We start from the raw sequence: 23,773 nt of genomic DNA, 5'->3' as shown, positions 1-23,773 counted from the left end.
CGTCAAGCAAACTTTTACATCAAAAAGATTTGGACTGTCATAATAACAAAAAATTTGAGATTAACTATTTGTTATAATTTTCACTTTTAGTGCGCGAGATGTATAATAGCTTATTTCTTTAAACCTTTATGTTTCTTGGTGGGCGCTGTCGAGTATTACTGGGCACACTCTTCTCTTTTTTTTTTCTACAAGTTCACATTAGATTTTTATCAAGGAGATTATGGATTCTTGGTCGGTACCGCGGGCGATGTATACCGATTTTATTTACTAAAACTTTATTCTCTCGCCAATCCGAATATATATATATATATATTATAAATATACTAAATATATGTATTTAGGATTAGTATGGTCAGAAAAATATATATTTTTTTTTTTTAGTTTCTTGGCCAGCTTATTGTTATAGTTTTTCTTCATGATAAATTTCTATTCTTATATATATATATTTCTTTTTACTCTTTTTTTTTTGATTTTTTCTATTTCTTTATTTTCTTAATACAGTATATTATTTCATGTTTATTATACTCTTTTTAATAATCTATTGTAGATTCTTTTTTCTTTCTTAAAAAGCAAAAATATATTCTATTTCTATTTTTAAATTGTTTCGTGTTGGTGAGTAGAATATTTATGATGGATTTATATCGTCGCCCTAAACATTTTTTTTTTATTTTATTTTATTGTTAAAATATTTTTTAAATACTCATTTTTATGTTTAATTTTTTTTTTAAATTGATTTTTTTTTATTCGCCTTTTTTTTTAAAAAAAGTTGATCTAATTATTTTTACTGTAACATTTTAAAGCTCGCCTAAATCTGCATTTACTAAAAAGTTTTCAATAATCCGGTTTTATATACAGTCATAGTTTTTTATTTCTTAATAAACTTTATGATGGAGATGTATAAATAATAAAAATTACAAAGATTCTCATTGAAAAATTTATTAATCAAACGCGTAATTGTCTATTTTTTTTTATTTTTTTTATTTATTTATATTGTAGTTACAACTCTACAGATTTTTCTTTGCATAGAATTTTTTTTTTGTTTGCTGTATATATACTTTTATTTTTATGAAAAAATATGAAAAAAAAATCTTATTTATATTTATATATATATATTTGCAATATTTACATATGTTGAGATAAATTCATAATTAAATCATTCGGTCTCATTTTTGCACTTGTTGATCTTCTTTTGCGCAACAAATGTTGTGGATCAATGTCTCGTGGCGTCGGTTGATCAGTAGCGGCACGTTTAAGAGATGGTCTTATACCAGTATCAAAATTAGTTGTATTCATTGTTGTAAGTTGTTGAGGTAAAAATTGTTCACTTGCAATACCGGAGAATTGAACCGGTACACTTGTAAATTGCGGTTGTTGATGATAAGGATATGTTATAAATTGAGAATTTCCAAAATTTTGAATCTGGTGACCGTGTTGATGTATATTAGGAGGTTCAGGCCAAGAGAATTGATCAAGAAAAGACGTAGCGTGAGAAAGGGAAAGAGCCCTCGCTCTTCGGTGATTTTCCATAAATTTAATTATTCCTTTACAATATTCTGTATCGTTCCCTTTCAAAATATCAACCTCGCATTCTTTAACAAATTGTTGAAATTCGGAAAAAGTTTTTGCAGTGAGAGAATCAATATCGATCGTTGAAGAAGAACCGGAGATTTGAGGAGAATTGGTACAAGAGGAGAAAGAAGAGGTTTGTTGATGAGGATTTGTTTTGCTTGCAGTTGTTATATCTTCATTTGAAGTATTATCATTTTCAATTGAAGAGAACTTCTATACTAAACAAGGAAAAAAATTAAGAATAAAATTTAAACTTACTTGTCGATGAATCAAAATCAAAATTATGTTGTGGTGTGCTTTTTCCGCTATCATCACTTCCGGACGATCCGCCTCCAATCGAAGGAGTGGCTGGAGTGGCGGGTGTTGTGAGATTAAACGTTTCTAAAGGATGATTATGATTATAAACAAGATGAATTTCACATGGATGTGAAAGTTGAAGTCTACTTTTTTCCAATCGAATTTTAGCTAAACACTGACAATTTGTATTTCGACTTCTTCGTTGACCAGCTTTCTGAGCATAAGTTTTTTGCATATATTTTATAGCGGCAATATCAGCGTGCCTACAATGAAAATCTTTATGATATATAACTTTAATGCCTTTTACTTTATCTGCTCTAGTGATACGAAATATGGTTCCTGTTTTGTTATGAAATGCTGTACGCCATTCTTCGATTGCTTCACTTGATGCGATATTTACGTAAAATGTTGAATCAAATGCGGCTGTAGGAGCTCCTGGGAAAGTTTCAAGCTCTAATTCTTTATAAGATTTAATAATATACGTGTAATTATCAGGAAGAACTTGTTGTAGAAAATTGGGAAGTTGTTGATACGTTCTTGGTGTTGGTCTGCTTGTAGTATCCGTTCTAGTTTTCAACCGTTGTTGAAGACGCTTTTGAATCTCTAAACGTGAAGCAGCTGAGTTAGGATTATCATTAGATGGATTGTTAACGGTAGACATTTTTAAATAATTATTTTATTTACGCAAAAGATTTTATTTTATTTTCTTTTTTTTGTTTTTTTAAAAAAATTCTTTAATCGGATATTTCTTAAGTAAGTTTAGTGTAAAGTTCAAAAAAAAAAAAAGTTCTTGAACGGAGGAACGAAAACAAAGTCGCGTTTTTTGTCTATATATACAAAAAAATGTTGATCAGTTGATCAGAATTTTTTTTTTTCAATTATTCAAACAACAAAAATTGAGATTTTACAGTAGCAGTAGTAATTCGGAGATCATCTCCTACTAATATAATAATAATTATATTACTGTATTTATTATTATTATTTATTATTATTATTATAAAATAAATATACTCATATAAGTTGGGACGTGGCTGTACTATATTAAAATTCCATAAGTGGTATTTTCTAAAAATAAAATGTATCAAAAAACGTGTTAGCCCCCAATATGCATGAGATCAACAACTCTAACTTTAGATATCAAGTACAGAGTACCTTAAAAGTTTTGATAGGACATATCAAATTTAAAAATAGAAAATCAATGAATATTATTCATCGACTAACTAGCCAATAAAAGTTTAATTTAAATTTTTATTAATAGATTTATCATAGATTTACTTTTTGAATTTGATTAAACTACTACTATTTATAATTATTATCAAACTGAAATTCATTCGCGTGCATTGTTTCTTTAGCTTTCTTTATGCGCGTTTACTGAATTCAATATAAACAAATTTAAAACCGAATATCCGTAAATAATATATTATAATGTCAACTGTTTGGCGTACTCTAAAAGTTTCTGCTGAAGAATTAAGATTAGATAAAACTTTAAAATGTGGTCAGTCGTTTAGGTGGAAAGTTTCCGGAAAAAATGAATGGTATAATAAGATACAAATATATTTTAAAGTTTTACAGCAATATATATTTATTAAATAAAGATTTATATTATAATATATATATATTTCTTTTTTTTTAAAAAAAAGGTCATGTGCTTTCAAAGGAAGGCTTATCACTTTAAAACAAACACGTATTTAACTTTTTTTATAATTGATTAAATAATATAAGATAGAATTAATCAAACTGAGTTTGTTCATTTATCACGCGTAGCTTCGGATATTGAATACCGAACGTATTGCGACGTTTCCTCTTTCCACGAGTTGGATAAATTACATGAATTCTTGATAGATTATTTCCAATTAAATACCGTTAGCTTAAGCGAATGTTATACTAAATGGAGTAAAGCAGATAAGCATTTTGCAAAAATAGCTCAAAAATTCAAAGGTATTAGGATACTACGACAAGATCCAATCGAAAATTTATTTTGTTTTATTTGTTCGACTAATAATAACATCAACCGAATTACTCAGATGGTAACTTCAATATAATGTCAAATTTTACTTTTGAATTTATTTTTTTTCCACTTAATTTTTTTTTTAAAAAATCAGGTTGAAAAATTGTGTCGTCAATATGGTGATAAAGTATATACATTGAATGGAGAAGACTATTTTGATTTTCCTACATTAGAAAAACTTACATCACCGAATGTTGAAGATGAATTGAGAAAACTTGGATTTGGATATCGTGCAAGATATATCGTACAAACTGCTAAATATATTTGTGAGAATTTTCCAGATGGTAATATTTGGCTATATAACTTACGAAATTTGGATTACAAGGAAGCGCATGCCGCTCTTTTGAAACTATCCGGTGTAAGGACAAATAATTCCTTTATCAGACTAATGCTTTTTTCCCATAATTATTAACGCAAATTTTAATATTATTAGGTTGGACCTAAGGTTGCTGATTGTGTATGTTTAATGTCATTAAACAAACATAATGCTATACCAGTTGATACACATGTTTGGCAAATCGCTCAAAGGAAATATGGATTTAGCGTAAAAACAAAAGGAAAATCGAATTCATTGACATCTCGTAATTATGAAGCTGTTGGCGATCATTTTCGAAAGATTTTTGGAGAATACAGCGGATGGGCTCATTCTGTAAATTTTGTTTATATGTTATTTTTATAAATTGCTTTGTTTATTGAACACTTTTTTTTTAAAAAAAAAATTTTAGGTGTTATTTACTTCTGATTTAAGGGCTTTCGAAGATCGATCTATAATAATTGAACAAGAACTTGATTTAACTTCTCCCACGACTCCAATTACTACCGGAAAACGCGGAAAACTTCAAATGCGGGGGATCACTTCTAAACCTCTTAATATTGTCCGAGAAAAAAATACTAATAATAACAAACGTCCTCGTAGATCATAAATTTGACAATTAAAAAAGCTTGATTCCGATTAATAATAGAATAATAGTTAGTAACATTGATAAGCTAAATTTAGCTCAATCTATTTTTAGTTCAAACCGGTATAATAATAGAAACACAGATCGACAGTATTTTGCCTATTTAATTTTAGATTATACCCCCACGTTTTTCATTTGTAATACAACCGATTAAATACATAGTTTCAAAAGGAAAATTATAGGTTCCATTGTTTGTAAACCGATTTATGCAAAAAAAATATTGATAAATTATGTATCATAGAAACAAACTTCGAAAAAGAGATCATTGTCATAATAAAATTATCCTGAGTTTATGCGATCATTGCATGCAGTCATAATTCTTATTTGCAAACTTTAAACAAGTCTAATTGCGTAATATCGTGCATAGAGATTTATTATTATTAATGTTATCTATCATATATTTTGTGTTATTAATTATTTAAAAAAGACCTCGTTTTTTACCGAAATTATAAATAAAGAGTTTGTGTAATTTTTAATTAATTTTAAAATCCTGATTTTGATTTTGATTGTTTACAGTTATTGAACGATATAATTAAACGCGTTTAAGTAAATAACTTTTGCTCGTATTTTTATAAATATAAATTTTTTTTCTTATTTAAATCTGCGTGTAAAAATTGTATTAATATTTCTCAACGAACGGGAGTTTTTAAATTTATATTAATGATAAAAGATTATACTGGTTCTTCTTACAAAAAGGTAAAAGAGGCAATATGTTATTAATCATTTTTAATGTAAAAGATGACAAGTAATATTTCATAATTCATAAATCCATTGAAATGTTTTCAATATTTTCACATGTTATAACTTTATCTCATAATATCTGTATCATAAAAAATTTTTTATAGAAATCTTTGTAAAGATATTTAGAGAAAACCAACTAAAATGATATCTAATTAATTATTAATTTCTTTCTTCTTATTAAGTTTAAAAATATACAAGGATATGTTTTATAATTTATTTTTTACTTTATTTAGTATGGAATTATATAAAATACAAATCCTGAAACTATAAGTATAACCATTATATATATCTATTTGAAAATAACTACTTTAAGAGAAATTTAAATATAATAGTAAATTTTATTAAAAAATTTATATTAATTTTTAAAAAAGGATTAATTTTATATTTACCAGTGGTTAATTTAAAATTAATTCACCACTGGTGAATTTTACTTTAATTCATATAAATTTTTACTAAAATTGATAATTTAATGGTGAATTTAACTTTGATTTATATGTGTTACATTGAATTTTTAAAATTTTATAGTGAAATTCATTTTTAGTGAATTTTACCTTAATTTACATAATGTATAAACAAACTTTAAGCCTTAGAATACCATTTTTCTTTTTTTGTTTTTATAATTTTCTTCAAACAATATAAACAATATGGAGAATTTTAATGATTATAATAAAAATATATATAAGACAAATGAATTTTTTTCACCAGTTGTTAAACAAATATAGATGATTTTTCTTTTGAAACGTCTTTTAAATCATCTATTAACTTTTCTTTAGAGTTACTTTCTAAATCTTCTTTAGAGTTATCTTCTGAATCTTCTTTTGAACCTTTTTGTAAAATTCCTTTTGAACTAACAATTTGAATTATCATCTGAATAGATTTATCAGTATAATCCGTCTTACTGTAGAAGATTATTTTAATAATTGTAGTGGTTAGATCTGTGAATAACCCATCCGGATACTTATAAGATATACAAATATCCAGATGATAATTTTCAGCTACAGATAAATTTTACAGATTTTATGGATATTTTCAGATATTTTTGGATAAATTTGTATATCATATGACAATAACAAATAATCTACTGTACTTATAATCTTGTGACTTGTGGCTTTTTATTATCTGTGTGATGTCTCCTTAAAATTAAATTATTAGTCACGTTACTTAATGATACGCGTTTTTTCTTTATTTTTTTTTTCATATCAGGTATTAAAACATGACATATATTAATGAAATCTCAATAATATTATATTTGATGAGGCTGGTATTTCAGAAGAGAAAGCAGAAAATTCACAAAACATCTTAAGAGATAATAAACAAAAAGCTGAAAGTAAAAAAACTTACAGCCTAATAAAAAAAGCAAAAAGACTGCGTTTAATAATAAAAATGCTTCAATAATTATAAATGAAGACCCTAATAATGAGTCTGATGACAAACCACTCAAAATTAATCTAAAAAATATTGAACTTTCTTTAATTCCAAATGCACTGCCATCCAGAAACAGTTGGATATGATTTTACTTTGATCAATTTGTTCTAATACCGCTGTATAAGAAAATTGTTAAATGTTTGATTGAAGTGCTGGAAACTGATAGTTCAACAGGAAATTTCATTGTGCATTTGGCTTGTAAACATGGTATAACAGAAGAAACTTATAAAAGAAAAACACAAGAAATGGAAAATAATAAGAAAGGGAACCAACTGACTTATATGCTTCAAACTAATCCAGCTATTAAAAACCGCTGTGATCAAAAATTTATAGGAATTTTAGTAAAAGATCAAAGACCTATTAGTATTCGTGATAATATTGGTTTTACTGAATTTATTTATGAATTTGATCCTAATTATCAATTCCCAAGTGAAAAACGATGCAAGAAACTTTTAGCTAAAGGGTATAATCAAACAAAAAAAGTTTTAATCAGTAAAATGGAAAAAGAAGTAATTTCATATTCTTTAACTATGGATTTATGGACAGCCAAGAATCAAAGTGCTATTTGGGAGTAACGTGTTTATTTATAAATGATTCATTTCAATTATGTGAAATGACACTTGCAATCCAATATTTACCTTACCCGTACACTGCAAATAATATTGTTGAATTGCTTAATTGAATTATACATGAGTGGAAACTTGATGGAAAAATTCTTACTATTACAATGGATAATGGCTCCAATATGGTCCTTATTGGTTAATTAATGGAAGATATTATAAGATTGCCTTGTACAGCATATATGTTGCAATTGGTAATGGGTAAAGAACTTATACCAGCAGAAGTCTTAGTAGCAAGGGCTAAAAGACTTATGTTAAACTATACATAAAGTCGAAATTAAAGCCCAAAAATAGAAATATTTTGACTTGGGAAGGTCAAAAGTCAAAATTAAAGTCGAAATGGTCAAAATTACATCATAGTCATGTGATTTTTATAATTATAATTTAATATAAAATTTTAAACGTGAATAACTCCGTCAATATTGATGCTACAGATATGAAATTACATATCATTGGAATCCTCTCTATGAGTTGAATCCAACTGCGTAAAGATCATAAAAATCGAATCACTGGATGCGGAGATCGTTAACTTTGAATTTTAAAATTATTGTTTACTATAAAAATTATAAGACTATTTAATAGTTAATACCAAATTTTAAACGTGAATATCTCCGTCAATATTAATGCTATAGATATGAAATACATATCATTGAAATCCTCTCAATAAGCTGAATCCAACTGTGTAAGTGTAAAGATCATAAAAATCGAATCACTGGATGCGAAGTTCGTTAACTTTGAATTTTAATATTATTGTTTACTATAAAATCATATGACTATGACGTAATTTTGACCATTTCGACTTTTGGAGGGGCTCAAGTCGAAATCATTTTGACCATTTCAACCATTTTGGAGGTCAAAATTAACCAATTTCAGTTTCATATATAAAACAAACGGAAAAGCTAATAGAAATTCAAAAAAAAAGAACGGCATTTACAAACAGAGATAAAAATTGAGTTTTTTTTATGATTTTATATTATCCTGTAAAATTGTCTAATTAAACAGTTATATTTTTTCTTTTTTCTTATAGAATTTGGAGGAAAATGATAGTTATTTGTGAATAATTTTAGACATACCAACCAGGTGGAATTTTTTTTATCTGACTTGGATAAGATTATTAAAAATTCAAAATCTTATTGACATAATGGCAAGTTCACTCAGTGTTGATTCTAAGGGGCGTGCCAGAAATCACGTGATTATGCTCAATTAGAAACCTGACCCTCCTACCCACCATGTGATTGAATTCTGATTGGCTAAAAAAATACATACAGTATAATATATTATATTAATATATATATTATAATACAATTACAGTCAGACCCCCATACAGTCACACCCTATACAGTCACACCTCTTTATAAGAACTCGATTTTGAGAAACGGTTTTAAATACTATCAAATTACCCCTCTATAATTACAATTTGACTATAATCACTATCACCGCATAATACCAAACGGATACTATATCATTTCTATTAGTGATTAGACCTCTATTAATCACATCATAATTTCGGCCAAAAAGCAATTTTGCCCAGAATTACGAAACATATAATTTTTTCTTTCCTTTTTAAGAATTAATGTTACACGACATTCCAACACAAAATCGGCAAAAAAAATTTTGTGGAACGGCTATCACCAAAAAAGGAAATATCCGTAGTGATTACATAATTTTATAAATTATAATTTACTAATTTCGGCCAAAATTAAGATATAGTACCTGTATATAAACACACCCCTATACAATCACTGATTTTATGGGAACCAATTAGGTGACTATATGGGGGTCTGACTGTAATTTGCTATCTAATAATCCAATTTGCATAAACTTTTTTTGTTTTGTAGCCCTATTTATGCTTTATAAAATAAAAAAAATTCATTAAACTGCTAGATGGTGAAATAATTGCAAAAAAACTTGTTAATAAATAAATTATCATATATTATATATATATTATAATACAATTATTTCACTATCCAATAATCCAATTTGCATAAACTTTTTTTTTATTTTGTAGACCTTTTTATGCTTTACAAAACAAAAATAAATTCATTAAAATTGAACTGCTACATAGTAAGTTAATTGCAAAAAAGCTTCTTAATAAATAAATTACTATATAGTATTATATATATATTATAATACAATTATTTTACTATCCAATAATTCAATTTGCATAAACTTTTTTTTATTTTATAGCTCTCTTTATACTTTATAAAACAAAAAACAATTCATTAAAATTGGACTTTTAGATGGTGAGATAATTGCAAAAAAGCTTCTTAATAAACAAATTATATATTATTTACTATAAAAGATATACTATTACCATAAAAGGGGGACGTCTAAAGCGGAGTCAAATCACGTGACTTCAAAAAAAATTTATTTTCTAAATAAAATTTTTCGCAATATATATATACGACCTTTTAAACATATATACTAAGTGTATTTTGGCCTGCTCTGCAAGTTTACTTAGAATGACAAAATGAGTTTTGAATGCCGTTTTTGATTTATTTGACTTTTCATTTTTGTCTATCCATCTTTGGATATGATCAGCAAAAAAGCTTTTGCTAATATATAAAGTGAAAACCAGTATTCAAAATCTACCTTTTAATCTTAAGTAAACTCGTAGAGCAGGCTAAGATACACTTATTTTATGATTTTCAAGTTTATGTTAAACTTGATTCATAAAAAAATTAGTTCACTCATATTATATCGAATCACGTGATTTGACTCCACTTTAGACGACCCCCATAAAAGGTATATTGTGACACCTGATTGCAGGACCTGACCCCCCACCCACCCACTAAATCACGTAATTTCTGGCACGCCCCTAATCAATCTACAAGCATGAAAGAATGGTAAAAGATTAAAAGAAATTAATTTAGTTGATGAAGAGTAGGAGGCATTAAAAAAATTAACAAATATTATTAAAAAGTTTGCAGAAGCTACTGATCTTTTAGGTGGTAGTATTTACACTACTATTAGTTTTATGCATCAAGCTTTACAAATTATCAAATGAGACATATATCCTTTAACTAAAGAATCAGTTAATATTATCTTAACTATTTTAGATACAGTGTTTGATGAAGATGTTGAGTATGTTGATTCTTCAGAAGATGAAATTAATACTAGTCATCCAAAGAGAAGAAAATTTATATTGAAACATCATAAGATTGTAAAGATCTAGAAAAAAAAGTCAAAAATGCTTTGTATAAAGCTATAAATCATTATTGGAACATACCAAACGATTGTACAATGATAGGCATATTACTGGATCCAAGATGCAAAGAATTATGATTATCTTCTAATCGTTTGAAAGTTCAGACACAAAAAAAACTTAGGTCTATTTATGAAAATTATATTGATTAGGAAGATGATGATTACAATAATAAAAATAATGATCAGATATATGACAACTTACTTTTGATAAGTACAGTCAACTCTCTCTATAGTCACTCCCGTTATAGTCACATTCTACTATATAGTCACACCAGTTGAATGTTCAAAACACTTTATTATTAAAATCTATCTTATATAGTCACAATCTATCTATAGTCACTATCACACCTATCCTTAAAAATCTTATATTAAAAAGAACCGTTTATAATCACAGTTATATAAAGAATATATTAAATAACTTGGCATCTAATAATCATACAAAGATGTATCATAGCTTGTTAGAATCGTCTCACTGAGACGAATCGAATGGTGGTAGTTTTATTCTTTTCCTTTGCTAGTGTTTACGGCCAGACCACCCATTGCCTTTTATGAGACTAATCTCGGGTCTATGTCCTATCATCTTCAATGGGCAACCATTATACCGAGTACTTAATTCCTCAGGTAACAGTACCACTATAGAAGACATCCCCCATCGGGCCATTTTTAGGCTGATCTGAAGCTAGGTACACGCCGCCTACTCATCCTATACCCATTGCATGATACTGATACTCAATTTATTTTACGACCTTTAGAGAGCATCTACTTTCATGGAAGACTTTCGACAGGTAACATCAACCATCTAGTACCCTTCCATACCACCATTTTAGGTACTAAGTCTCACTCAAAGGCCACTACAGCCTGCGATTACCCAGCACCGATAGTACAGTTGTTTACCCTAAGTGGTATACTTTGTAGTGACCACTCAGACAGGAAGTAGCAGGCATCTGTCCAGGATCACCCCTTATGGTGGGTATCAACCGACAGGGATCACCAACCAGGACCCAAGGAGTAAGGAATTGAACCCCATAACCATGCTACCTGTTCTGTGCATGAACACCTTGGTTGGTCTAAGACCTAACAGAAGGTCAAACTACCACTAAGACATTGCACCCTCAGCTTTACCATCTAGGACGACCATCTAGCCATTACTGATCCCAAGTGGTATCGTGGAGTGACTACCTGGATAGGAAGTCCCTCCAAGGTATAGTAGTGACCTCAAGAACAGGACTGCGCACATACCAATGGCCTCATAGGGAATGTTAGAAGGACACCATGACCCTTAGTTGAAATGTGCGGCCTAACCGTACACACTAATTCACTATGATGCAGTCTTAACTACACTAATCCCTGTACCTTCACGCTATTGGTTGTAGCGTCCGCAGTAAAATTCTTTTTATTTCCGTGGTTATGGGAATCGAACCTGCGACCTCACCATACTCAGGCTTAATGAGGGTCTCAGTGACTAACCACCGAGATAGGGTGACCAACCCTAGTTTTATCCTTTTCCTGTGCAAACAGTCTTATGACTTATCTTTTATTTATATTTTAAACTTCGAAAGCATAGTCAAACAATATTACAAAAATAAGAAAATAAACTAATAAAAAATAAAAAGAGTAGCTTCACGACTCATACAAGTAAAGAAATCTAAACTAAAATAAATTAAAGCAAAGAAAAACTAAACTATTACAGAATCGCATACCCCAACTTTACCCGAAGGCCAGTGTGAGTCAACTATCCAACATCCAAAAATCCAGTCCGTTACCAGAAAGAAATCCTAAGAGGTTGAACTGTTAAGCGGCGCAGAAAATCCAAGTGCGAGATCTATGATCCGTCCCGAATTATAGAAGAGGATATCCAAGAAATCCAGGAATCCTGAGAAACTGTCACCAAAGGAGAGTTGTGTTTTTGCGGAGAAGTAGTAACGAGAGGAGAACTTGAAGATGGGCCATGTAATTTAGAAGCAATTGAGATACCCTGTGACTCTTCCCAAGCATGGAAAAGAACATTCCGACATAGCCAAATTTCACCATATAATTCAACTTGGAAGTCATTAAGAAGAGGAGAGATAGTTTTATATACAACAGAAAGAGGAAAATATTGTGCCAAAAATGTCATCAAATGCGCAGGTAACAGTTCTCTGGTAAGCCAAAGACAGGATAGAGAAGGAGTTTCACAGTTCCAACAATCCAAAGCAGAGAATCCAGTTTGGAAAGTAACATCCAAAGGCTTCAGGGACAAAAACAAATATAAACAGGAATCTCTGAATTTAACAACTTCAGAACGATGTGTAAAGCATGGATTGAGATCCGGGAGGATATAGGGACAAGTCCAAAGATGGTTCAAATCTTCAGGAGCAGAGTTGCATAGTGGACAAAGCCAATCCGGAGAGTATAAATAAGTTTGCGTTGTTAAAGAGTAGATAAGGTAGGCAGCATATCCAAAAGAAGTTTGATACGGAAGATCCAAAATTTAGGATGACCATTTTTATGCGAATCAAAACCTTTAATTTGTGAAAGGCAAAAATATATACCAGCCCAGTCGAAAAGTGAAGAAGAACCAAGAGCAGTAAAACGTGCCATTGAACAGAAAGATAAAAGAGCACGAGCATCTGCTATAGAGCGTAAAAAATGACGAACATTCATGTCAATAGGCAAAGAATTGAAAGTCAAAAGACATGGAGCATGGCAAAACGCCAAAGGTGGGAAGGTACTAGGTTGTAAAGATGAATGAGCATCTTTTGCCAGAGAATCCGCTTGTAAATTATAAATATCGTCGCCATGAACAGGGACTTTACTCAAATCGACTTTAAGGTTACGATTTATAATAAGTTGTCGAATAGAAAGCCAAAGAAGATGATTGGGTTCACGAAGCAACTTCGGTGAGAAAGGGACATTAACGAAATGTGCCCATAACGAGATAAGTTGACTACAATCAGTATAAATTGTAATTGAAGAGCCATGGGAAAGAGCGTTTAGTCCTGATACAACTGCATAGATCTCAGAACGCAAAGCTGAAGGAAAGCATGCAGGGAGGCACAAAGATGAAGAGTCAAGTATAAATCCATCATCATCAAGAGCAAGCCAAGCAGAAGCCATAGAAGGAGAAAAAGAATACTTAGCAGGAAAGAATGAACCATCGGTGTACAATTTATGCACAGAAAGAGGTAAAACATCATCTTCCATCATTGTTGTAATAGGAGAAGAAAGGGCATGAGAAGCAGGCGAGGACAAGTCGGCAAAATGTATAAGAGCCAAAGAAGTAGTATAACTCCATGAAGTAGACAGAGTTATAGGAAGATAACTCGCAAACACTTTAGCATTTCTGGTAGGATATCCCACCGTGTCAGATAAATTGACATTGAAAAAACATTTCTCGCTATTGCAACGCTGTTTAATAGCGGATTTCTTGGACAAAGCAGGTATGTTAAAAGAACAACCAGGGCAAGGATTATAGGATCGTTCATCGGCCAAATTAGATACCGGAAGCCAATGAGACATAATAGCAGAGTTTTGTTTCTTGTAAGTGATACACACACGGCCAACAGATAAAGTTTGAGTAGCGGAATAAAATTAATAGCCCATTGAGGATAAAAATGATAATCTTTAACAGTATGATCTAATAAACAAGGAGAAGCTAAAGTAAAAGAAGAATTAATAAAATACGAAGACAAAAGCAATAAGGAAGAAGAAGAAGAAAGAAAATTATTTTTAATAAAATTAAACCAAGTAGGTATTCGTCCTTTACGACCAACGATACCAAGGTACCGAAGATCAGGCCAATTCATAAGATAACGTCCACAGGGAGAAACCAACTGAGCAAGCATAAATATATTCAAGTTTTTCCAAAGTTTCCAACTTGATTGAAAAATAGAATGCGGTAATACTGATCGGAATGGCAAGGCCGGTTGTAGATTACGCCTCAGAGGTCGGAAAGAAAGAGACCACGTGATATTAAGTTGTGAAGAAAACAAAAGAGCATTAAACAAAGTATGTGTCTGTAAAGAAACAATGTGTGACCACGGCTCTAGGTTGATGGTAGTTGGGCAACTCTCCGCGCTCAAAAAGCCTTGAAGATATGAAATAGCATAGCTGGCAAACTCTTTAAAATCTGGATGAGTGAAAATTTTTTGCCAAGAAGCTACGTGAGAAGAGAGAAATCGGTAAAAAGCATTTTGAATAGAGAAAGGAAGTTTCAAGAAGAGTAAAGCTAATGGAGTAGTAGCGGCAAGACCAGCTTTCCTTCTTATAACTGAAAACATGAGTGTAACAATTGACTGAACAGTATTTTCAGAGAAGAGAGTGGTTTGAAGTCGAAATTCCAATCTCGGGAGGAGGATAGCATTGTAGAGATAGGCCACATGTTGCGCCAATAATTTTTTTGGACCAAGGAGAGCAGCCATATCTTTAACCATAGAGCGCGCTTGTTTAAGCACAAATTGGGAAGAGGTGGATGAAGAAAACCAAACTCCTAAAAAACGGAATGAAGTATTCAAAGACAAAGAGGAAAAAGAAAGAAACAAATTGGAAACTAAAAAAGAAGGTGAAAGATCAAAAACAATCCTCAAAGAAGGGGAAGAAGATGAAAGAAGAACATATTTAGCTGAATTAGCTTGAACATTATTTAAAGTATAAAATTCAGCAGTTATAGAGAGGCGATCTTCAATTCCAGTTTTCGAAAAAGCTACAAGTGTAGAATCATCCATGAAAGTCAAATATGAAATTGGCAAAGAGTGTTGTTCAAATTCAAGAGGAGAATATTCTAAAAGAGCTGAAGATTTCAAGACAAAAGGATCTCGTGCATCTCGATTTAAAACAGTAAGTAAAGGGTCCAAGTAAATAACCCAAAGTAAGGGGAAAATAATTTCTCCTTGATCGATACCAACACGTACTCGATAAGCAGCTGTATCGCCATGACAAGTTATAATTTTGTTATTGCGTCATGTAAAAAGATTCAAAATAAATTGCTCTAAAAGTGCAGGAATATGTAATCTAACTAAAGCTAATTTAAGCATATTCAAATCCATAGAATCAAAAGCCTTAGAGATATCTTGAGAAACGATCCATAATTCCTGATCATCAGAAGAGTCATGTTTATGCTGATGGATAATCGCATCAAGCATTTTGATAGGGACATCAGTAGAACTACCAGGTAAACCCGCAAAGTTACCTCCTTGAAAAACTTTACTATCAGCAAGGATGTTGGAAAGACGATTAGTGACGACCTTAACTACGCATTTTCAAACCGTTTCCAAAAGAGTAATAGGTCGAGTGTTCTTGAGTTGAGCATCAAAGTCATGGGGTTTGGGAATAGGATAGACCAAGGCTTCATGCCAATCAGCAGGAATATCGCCGCGAGAAAGGCAAGTATTGGCAAGTAAAAGAGAGAAATCTAAGGCTTCTCTGGACAGATGTTTTATCATTTCATAAGAAATTTTTGAAGGGCCAGAAGCTTTGTTATTTGGCATGGAGGAAATTACATCAGACCATTCTTGTAGAAAAATAGGTGCCAAAACAGGATCATATAGTGAAGCGGATACACCAGAAAGAGGGGTGTAAGCTTGTTGCCATTGAGCGGGGAATGAAGCGATAGAAGAATATCGGACCAACGGAGGAGAAACAATTGATTGAAAATGAGTAATAGCAGCTTGCTTAATATCCGAAGGGTCCGTTAAGAGAGTAGGAGTAGAGTCCAAGACAACCAAGACGCGGTCAAGAACAATCGAACATTTTTCAACTGATAGGGCAGAGTCTATGAATGTGCCAAGCGAGTTTAAAAAGTGTTCATCACGTAATGCAGTATAGTATTCCACAGAGTCCGTAAAATGTTGGGCGAATTTAGTGGATAAAAAGGCAGAGACTAAATTCTTCTGTGAGCGTAAAAATAGTTTAAATTCAGATACAGGAGTTGCAGAATAGGTAGGAACTGAATAATCAGGAAGTAAGGACACAAGATTTTCAAGATGGGAAGGTAAAACAGCCATCATTTGAGAAATCTGAGTAGGCCGAATAGGACGACGAGTTGTAAGGCGATATAAAAATCGATCAAAAAACTTGTTAATAGCAATAAGTTTGGTTAATTCAGGAGAGTATGAATGTCGGTGTGTGTTGGAGACTTTTTGGAAAGGTAATGTTTCAATTGCAGCACTAAGTATGGCAGCTTTCAAGGCATGCCACATACGATCAAGAGAAAGAGAAGAGAAATCGAGACGAAAGTTATATTGTCTATTTAAATACACTCCAAGAGAATCATCCACTTCAGCGGTAAAATTATTCCATTGTTCAACTGAAGTAGAGGCATAAGAGAAGATAGTACGCATTTCTTTTTTCTGTTTAAGACGAGACTTAGCCAAAATAGCCAGACAGGAACTAAAGTCAAAAACAGTTGTAAGAACTTTGTGATCCGTAAAAGGACGCACGATCGAGGAGATGAGGGCAAGCAATCACTTGCGAAAAAAGACCAGGGGCAGGAAAACCAGGTGAAGACCAGATATAATCCAGTCTAGAAGATCCATTATCATGGAAAAAGGTGGGATCAGGACCATTTACAGAGGAATGAGCTTGATGGTCAGTAAAAAACCGAGAAGAAAGTAAACGAAGAAGCTTGAAGTGATTGGATGAATAGTTGGAATGTGCGACTTCATCAATATTAAAGTCGCCAAGGATAATTACAAAATAATTATTAGCACGAGCATGATCAAGCCAAGAAAGAAGTTTGGCAATAAGATCAGCACATATAGACTGATGAATAGAACCAGAAGGGGGATAATATATAGAGATAATAGAAATTTCGTTTGATGAAAAAATAAATCTAATTTAAGAAGACGACCATTCCAAGGATCAATTGTTTGAACATATTTATAAAGAGGATTACGTAATAAAATACCAACACCGTCATGAGGACGAGAAGAAACTGAACAGGCCCAATAGGACCTGGAAATGTTCATTTTTAAAAATAAATTTAGCATTTGAAGGGGAAAGGCGGGTATCATTAATAGATAAAGCACCAAAAGAAGAATGAAGAAAAAAATTAAGCAGATGTTGTTGTCTAACTGGGGAACATAAGCCATTAACATTAATTTGACCAAATTTAATAAGGGGAGAAGGGTGAAAAGAAAATTATGTTTTTTGTTGTCCATCATTACTACACTATGATAAAAGGGTAAGTAGTAAAGGGAAATAATTGGTAGTTAAGAATTATTGGGAGTTCGCGTTATCGCGAGCAGCCAAAAATTGTTTTTGTTGAGCCATGCCTTGTTGTACTGTTTTAGTGAGTTCAGTGACTGTAGCAGTAAGGGAGGAAAGGCGATCTTGTGGTGATGTGGCAGGGCCAGGAATAAAATTCATACGGGGAGGGAGAGGAATATGTGAATGAGCAGTGAAATTTGGACCATTCGATAGTGAAACAGGAGAACTAAAATCCATGAGGTTGTCACTAAGATGTCTAGGATCAGAGGGTTCAATATTATCCCATCCTTGGTTCATAGATTCAATTTCGGGGGCAGGAGAAGCTTGAGGTTGCTGGGACCTTGAAATAGGAAGGGAAGAATATTGGTCTTCTAGCCATTTAACTCGATTTTGAAGTTGGGCAAATTCTGTGGTGAGGTGAGTAATTTCTTCGAGTATGATAGTGATTTGTTTAGTAATATATTGCCAATCCATTAAAGGTGGGATATCCATTGCAGCCACGTCATAATCCAAATCAGATTGAGAAGGACGATGAGAACGACGATGATTATTATGTTGAGAGCGCGAATGGGAAGATCTGGGGCAGAACTGGGATCGGGAGGGAGCTCTTCTACCAGCAGCATCAGCATAAGATCGTTGCCGGGAATTATCAGGACGCGCAAAACGATTATGGTGTTTAGCGGGATGAGAGGGAGGTAAGTGTTTATTATATAATTCACGCAATTTATCATTGCTAGACCACGGACGAGAGAAACGTTGAGGAGCACGTAATGAAGCACATCTATCCAGATTACAACTGGGGCGACCACAACGATGGCAAAAAGAGGAGACTTCAGTAGGTTCATGCCAAGAGTAAGGCCAATAGATTTGAGAGCACAAGTAATCCCCATAGCCGATTCTTTAGTAGCAGCAAAGGAAAAGTGTACATAGGCATAAGGTTTAGGGTTGTAAGAGTTGTAGGAGAAAGGGATGTTGACGCTCTTAGCAGAAACTTCTTTGGCAATTTCAGAAAGGTCAGCGGCAACAGAACCTTGAGGAAGGCCGGCAAGAAGTGCAACGTGAGCTCATCTGATAGCGCGTTGATCAGATGAATGAAAAGCAAGGCAGACGCGTAAATAGTGTCCAGTACAAAGAACAGCCCACGTGTTTTCAAATTGTTCCATGGCAGTGGCAGAGTTGAAAACTATATATGCAGTGTGATAAAGTTTCAAAAGACGCGTACGGCAGTGGGTAGCAATACCATAACGGGAGAAAGTGCCCTTAATTGTGCATCAGTGACAAAGAGAGGGATGTCGGTAACTACCAGAGTATGAAGCTGTTCATCTACCTTTTTAGCAGATGAGTCATGTTCGTGAAACTGTAGATCATGCAGGGAGGAGATAGGCGCAGCGATAGCTTTTTCCATATCAGGTTTGGAACGAAAGTAGACAACAATAATTTTAGTGTCGCCTGATCCTTTGAGTGGTAGCTTTACTACCATAAGAGGAAAAGGAAGAGAATTCTCTGTCAGTCGCGTCACAAGCTTTGCGATTGGTTTTGAAGTGGGTCCAAAATCCTTCGATAGTAAAGGGCGCAGCTGCAGCATAAAAGTGAAGGGGAGAAGATTGTATAGCAACGGTAGACGCGTCGGGAGATGCAGCGTGGTCGGGTTCAGGAGACAAAATTCCTACAGATTTTCCTTTGTCCACAGAGTTAGAGGGGGCATGTTGGGAGTCATCAAGGGAAGTACCAGAGTCAGGAGCCGAAGGGGACGCGTTGGTATCAACGGGAGGGGGAGAAGAAGTTGAAGCATTATCCTGAGGAGCAGGAGGAGTCAAAATATTGTCTTGGTCCATAACGGGTTCAGAAGAAACCCGTGTGCGTTTTGCAGAGTTATCGGTCGTAGGTTGCGAAGTAGGATCAGGAGTAGAAGCAGAAGAACCTTGACCTTGAACGTTGCCAGAAGGAGGACTCTGTGCAGGACGTTTTGGAGCAGAAGTACCAGAAGCTTTATTATTTCGTCTGTTAGTCATAGCTAAAAGTAGAAGGGAGAACTAAAATATGTAATAGTTAGTAATAACACAAAGTAAATAATAAAAATACTTCGAAAAATTTTTTTTATTTTTTTTGTCGCAATATTGTCGTGAAGGCAACAGGAGAGAGTTAGTTTTAGTTTTATCCTTTTCCTTTTGCTAGTGTTTACGGCCAGACCACCCATTGCCTCTTATGAGACTAATCTCGGGTCTGTGTTTTATCATCTTCAATGGGCAACCATTATACCGAGTACTTAATTCCTAAGGTAACAGCACCACTATAGAAGACATCCCCCATCGGGCCATTATAGGCTGATCTGAAGCTAGGTACACGCCGCCTACTCATCCTATACCCATTGCATGATACTGATACTCAATTTATTTAACGACCTTTAGAGAGCATCTACTTTCATGGAGGACTTTCGACAGGTAACATCAACCATCTAGTACCCTTTCATACCACCATTTTAGGTACTAAGTCTCACTCAAAGGCCACTACAGCCTGCGATTACCTAGCACCAATAGTACAGTTGTTTACCCCAAGTTGTATACTTTGTAGTGACCACTCGGACAGGAAGTAGCAGGCATCTGAGTTTTATCCTTTTCTGATCACTGGCTGACGAGTTATTCAACAAAATGTTAAACATCAGCATTATAATATTTCTTGATTTACGTTTACTGCGCCATTTAACATTTTGCTAGATTTCTCGGTACCTAGTGATTGTAAAAGACGATTTATAGCTCGTTGGAATCGCCTCATCGAGACAAATCGAATGGTGGTAAGCTCATCTCTCTGTAATCAATATTGACGGAGTTATTACTTAAAAACCATTTAATATTTTTTAATTTCAGAAATTGATCTAGTGATTGGATTTCGATATATCTTATACCATTAGATTCGTCTCATCAAGACGAATCGAATGGTAGTAAGATCATCTTTCTATGATTAATATTAACAGAGTTATTACACAAAAACCATTAATATTTTTTAAAATTTCGGAAATTAATCTAGTGATTGGATTTCGACATATTTTATACCATTAGAATTGTCTCATCAAGACGAATCGAATGGCGGTAAGATCATTTCTCTACGATTAATATTGGCGAAGTTATGATACAATAAAGTTTTAAGTATAATTCTGGCTAAAATTATGTTAATTTTTGGCCGGAATTATGATATACAAATATAAGAAATTTTTTATATAGTCACATCTCTTTATAATCACCAAATATGGACTGTCTCAAATGTGTGACTATAAAGAGAGTTGACTGTATATTTATGCAAAATACTAAAGAATCAGACGAAATAGCAGATTATTTAGCTATTTCACAAATTCGGTTTAATGATTGTTTTAGAACCTTAAAAAATACATAAAAAGGAGTTAAAAAGGTCACATTTGAGTTTGCTTAAAAAGAACCAAAATTTTTATGAAAATCTTGCCTTTTTTAGATAGTGCCAGCCTAAATTTTATTGTTCATTTTGATACTGGCCAGCATTATCATAATTCTAGTCCTTGAAAAGTTGCTTATTTTAGGCCAAAATCTTGCCAATCATTTATGACATCTGTATGTATTTTTTGGGGGTTTATTGCCCTCTGGAGTGGTGAAAAATAAATGAGAAAAGATTTCCAATATTATCAATTCTCGCAAAAGTATATTTATGTATTCCTGTTACATCAACACCTAGTGAGAGATTATTCAGCAATGCAAGTAATTTGATGACAGTAAAGCGAACCCAATTATCAAATTCTACATTTGAGCACTTGCTTTTTCTTAAAAAAATTGTAATTTAGCAGGCGGAATTTTTCTAAAAAATGACAATATATTTTTAATAATTCAAGATTAATATTTCATAATCTGTAATTGTTTCTTATTTTGTTGAATATAATTTTGTATTTTTCGTTTTGTTATTTATAAATAATAAAGAATTAAACATTTTAGTTGAGTTACATGAACAATTATTTTATATTTCATCATATATCTGTCTAACAGATTTAACAAATTTTACGGATATTATTTGTATTATGAATAACAATAGAATATTCGGATATCTGTAATAATTTATCTATATCCGTTCCTTTAGTCACAGATTAGATAAATACGGATAAACAGATATGTATTACTTATCTCCTGGCTAATTAGGAATAAGTAAAATTTTACTAGGATTGGATAAATGATCGGCTGAAGGCCGATCATGTTCTGATTCTAAGTAAAATTTTACTATTCCAATTAGCCAGGAGATAATTAATTTATCCCCTGCCATTTATATAGTTTAGACTATTTTAGACTATTTTAGTTTATTGTGTAATATCAATAAATATAAATACCCTATTTGTAATCATTTTTACATTTTTTTTTCTCTCCTTTTTAAATTTCAAAATAAAATGTCTAGTTTCAAAAAAGCCTCTGAATTATTAAATTCAAGTAATGATACTGTCACTATAAATGAATTAAAAGGAAGATTGAATCATTTAGAAAATAATCAACTTTCTGAAATACACAAATCATTATCAAAATCGTCTAATAAAGAAACATTTGATCGTCTTTGTATAGAAACTTTACAATAGTATGTCTCTTCCGCAAACCAAAAAATACTAACAAAAATACACGTTTATGAGTTTCTAGATTTGAAAGCTTTGTAAATGATACTCAACCAAACATAGATTTAATGACCCTTTATGACAAAAAGGCCATTGCAATGTTGTTATGTGAATTCATTATAGTTATTCAAATAAAAGACAAAAAGGAATACAAAGTAAACTTACTGTATAATGGTATATATGCTATAAATCGGTTTTATCAAGAAATGTTTAAAGATAGAGAACCATTCAATATACATGAGGATTTTGAATTTAGAATAGTGCGTGATACATTACATACAAGAATGATAGAATTGGAAGAAATCAATAATGGTGAATATAATGGAGCTGATCCTCTTACTGATGAAGAAATGGTAAAAATCTTCGAACATCCTGATATATCAAGTAATTTACCAGATGGATTATTAAGGAGAGTCTTTTTATGGGTAGGATGTTGTATGGCACGTAGAGGGTGATCATATCATAGTATTATGGCTAGCCATTTTAAAAAATGTGATGATGGAGGATATAACATTGTGACAATTCATGATAAAACTCACCAGGGAGAATATTATCACCAAACAAATTCTAATCAATAACCTGTTCATATTATTCCACCAGATGAACCAGAAACATATGGAGCATGTCATGACATTAGAAAATACTTGAGTTTACGGCCTAATAATACAGAAGAAAACTTTTTTCTTCGTATTAATAAAGATATTGAAGGTACAGTGGCCTACAAAAAGTCAGTGAGTACCTGTAAAATACAATAATCATTATGCAAATATGCTCCAATGTAAAGTTTTTTTTTTATTAATTGACCCACCTTTTGTATTATAAGTAAAGTTGATCACCAAGTTGAATTACACCTACTCTGAAAATTACACGAACTTCTAATTAAAATTGATTTTTGTATTTAAAATTTATTGGAAAAAAATTAGATTTTTAATAGAAATCTTTTAGTATTAATACAACGATAAACTAACTTATTTGATCATATTTTATTTTTTAAATAAATTATTTTCCATAATTTATAACATTATATGAAGTATCTATCATCAGTATTAACGCAATGATCAGCAAGTTACAACATTTTTACTGGCATTTGCCGATCATTTGTAGATCACTACCAGATTATTTACCGGAATTTAGCAAAACTAGTGCATTA

The 23,773-nt window shown here is 32.0% G+C and overlaps 3 protein-coding genes across 3 annotated transcripts; 2 read left to right on the top strand and 1 right to left on the bottom strand.

Moving 5' to 3' along the window:
- Positions 1–977: 977 nt before the first annotated feature.
- OCT59_016386 (uncharacterized protein) lies at positions 978–2,646 on the bottom strand. The gene is made up of 2 exons (XM_066132438.1): positions 1,828–2,646; positions 978–1,742 (listed from the first exon to the last, which is right to left on the bottom strand). Exons 1-2 carry the CDS (start codon positions 2,525–2,527, stop codon positions 1,123–1,125), a joined length of 1,320 nt encoding a protein of 439 aa, XP_066003420.1. The 5' UTR covers positions 2,528–2,646; the 3' UTR covers positions 978–1,122.
- Positions 2,647–3,291: 645 nt separating this feature from the next.
- On the top strand, positions 3,292–4,797 carry OCT59_016385 (uncharacterized protein; the record flags this gene model as incomplete). Its single annotated transcript, XM_025313341.2, has 6 exons — positions 3,292–3,401; positions 3,507–3,550; positions 3,631–3,893; positions 3,969–4,232; positions 4,308–4,523; positions 4,600–4,797. 6 exons carry the CDS (start codon positions 3,292–3,294, stop codon positions 4,795–4,797), a joined length of 1,095 nt encoding a protein of 364 aa, XP_025187516.2.
- Positions 4,798–22,407: 17,610 nt separating this feature from the next.
- OCT59_016384 (uncharacterized protein) lies at positions 22,408–23,078 on the top strand (the record flags this gene model as incomplete). Its single annotated transcript, XM_066132437.1, has 2 exons — positions 22,408–22,589; positions 22,658–23,078. 2 exons carry the CDS (start codon positions 22,408–22,410, stop codon positions 23,076–23,078), a joined length of 603 nt encoding a protein of 200 aa, XP_066003419.1.
- Positions 23,079–23,773: the final 695 nt, after the last annotated feature.

Source organism: Rhizophagus irregularis, chromosome 24, assembly GCF_026210795.1.
Source record: "Rhizophagus irregularis chromosome 24, complete sequence".
In the NCBI taxonomy this organism is placed as follows: Eukaryota; Fungi; Glomeromycota; class Glomeromycetes; order Glomerales; family Glomeraceae; genus Rhizophagus; species Rhizophagus irregularis.
The sequence above is the reverse complement of the archived record's forward strand: the minus strand, read 5'-3'. Positions and strand labels throughout refer to the sequence as shown.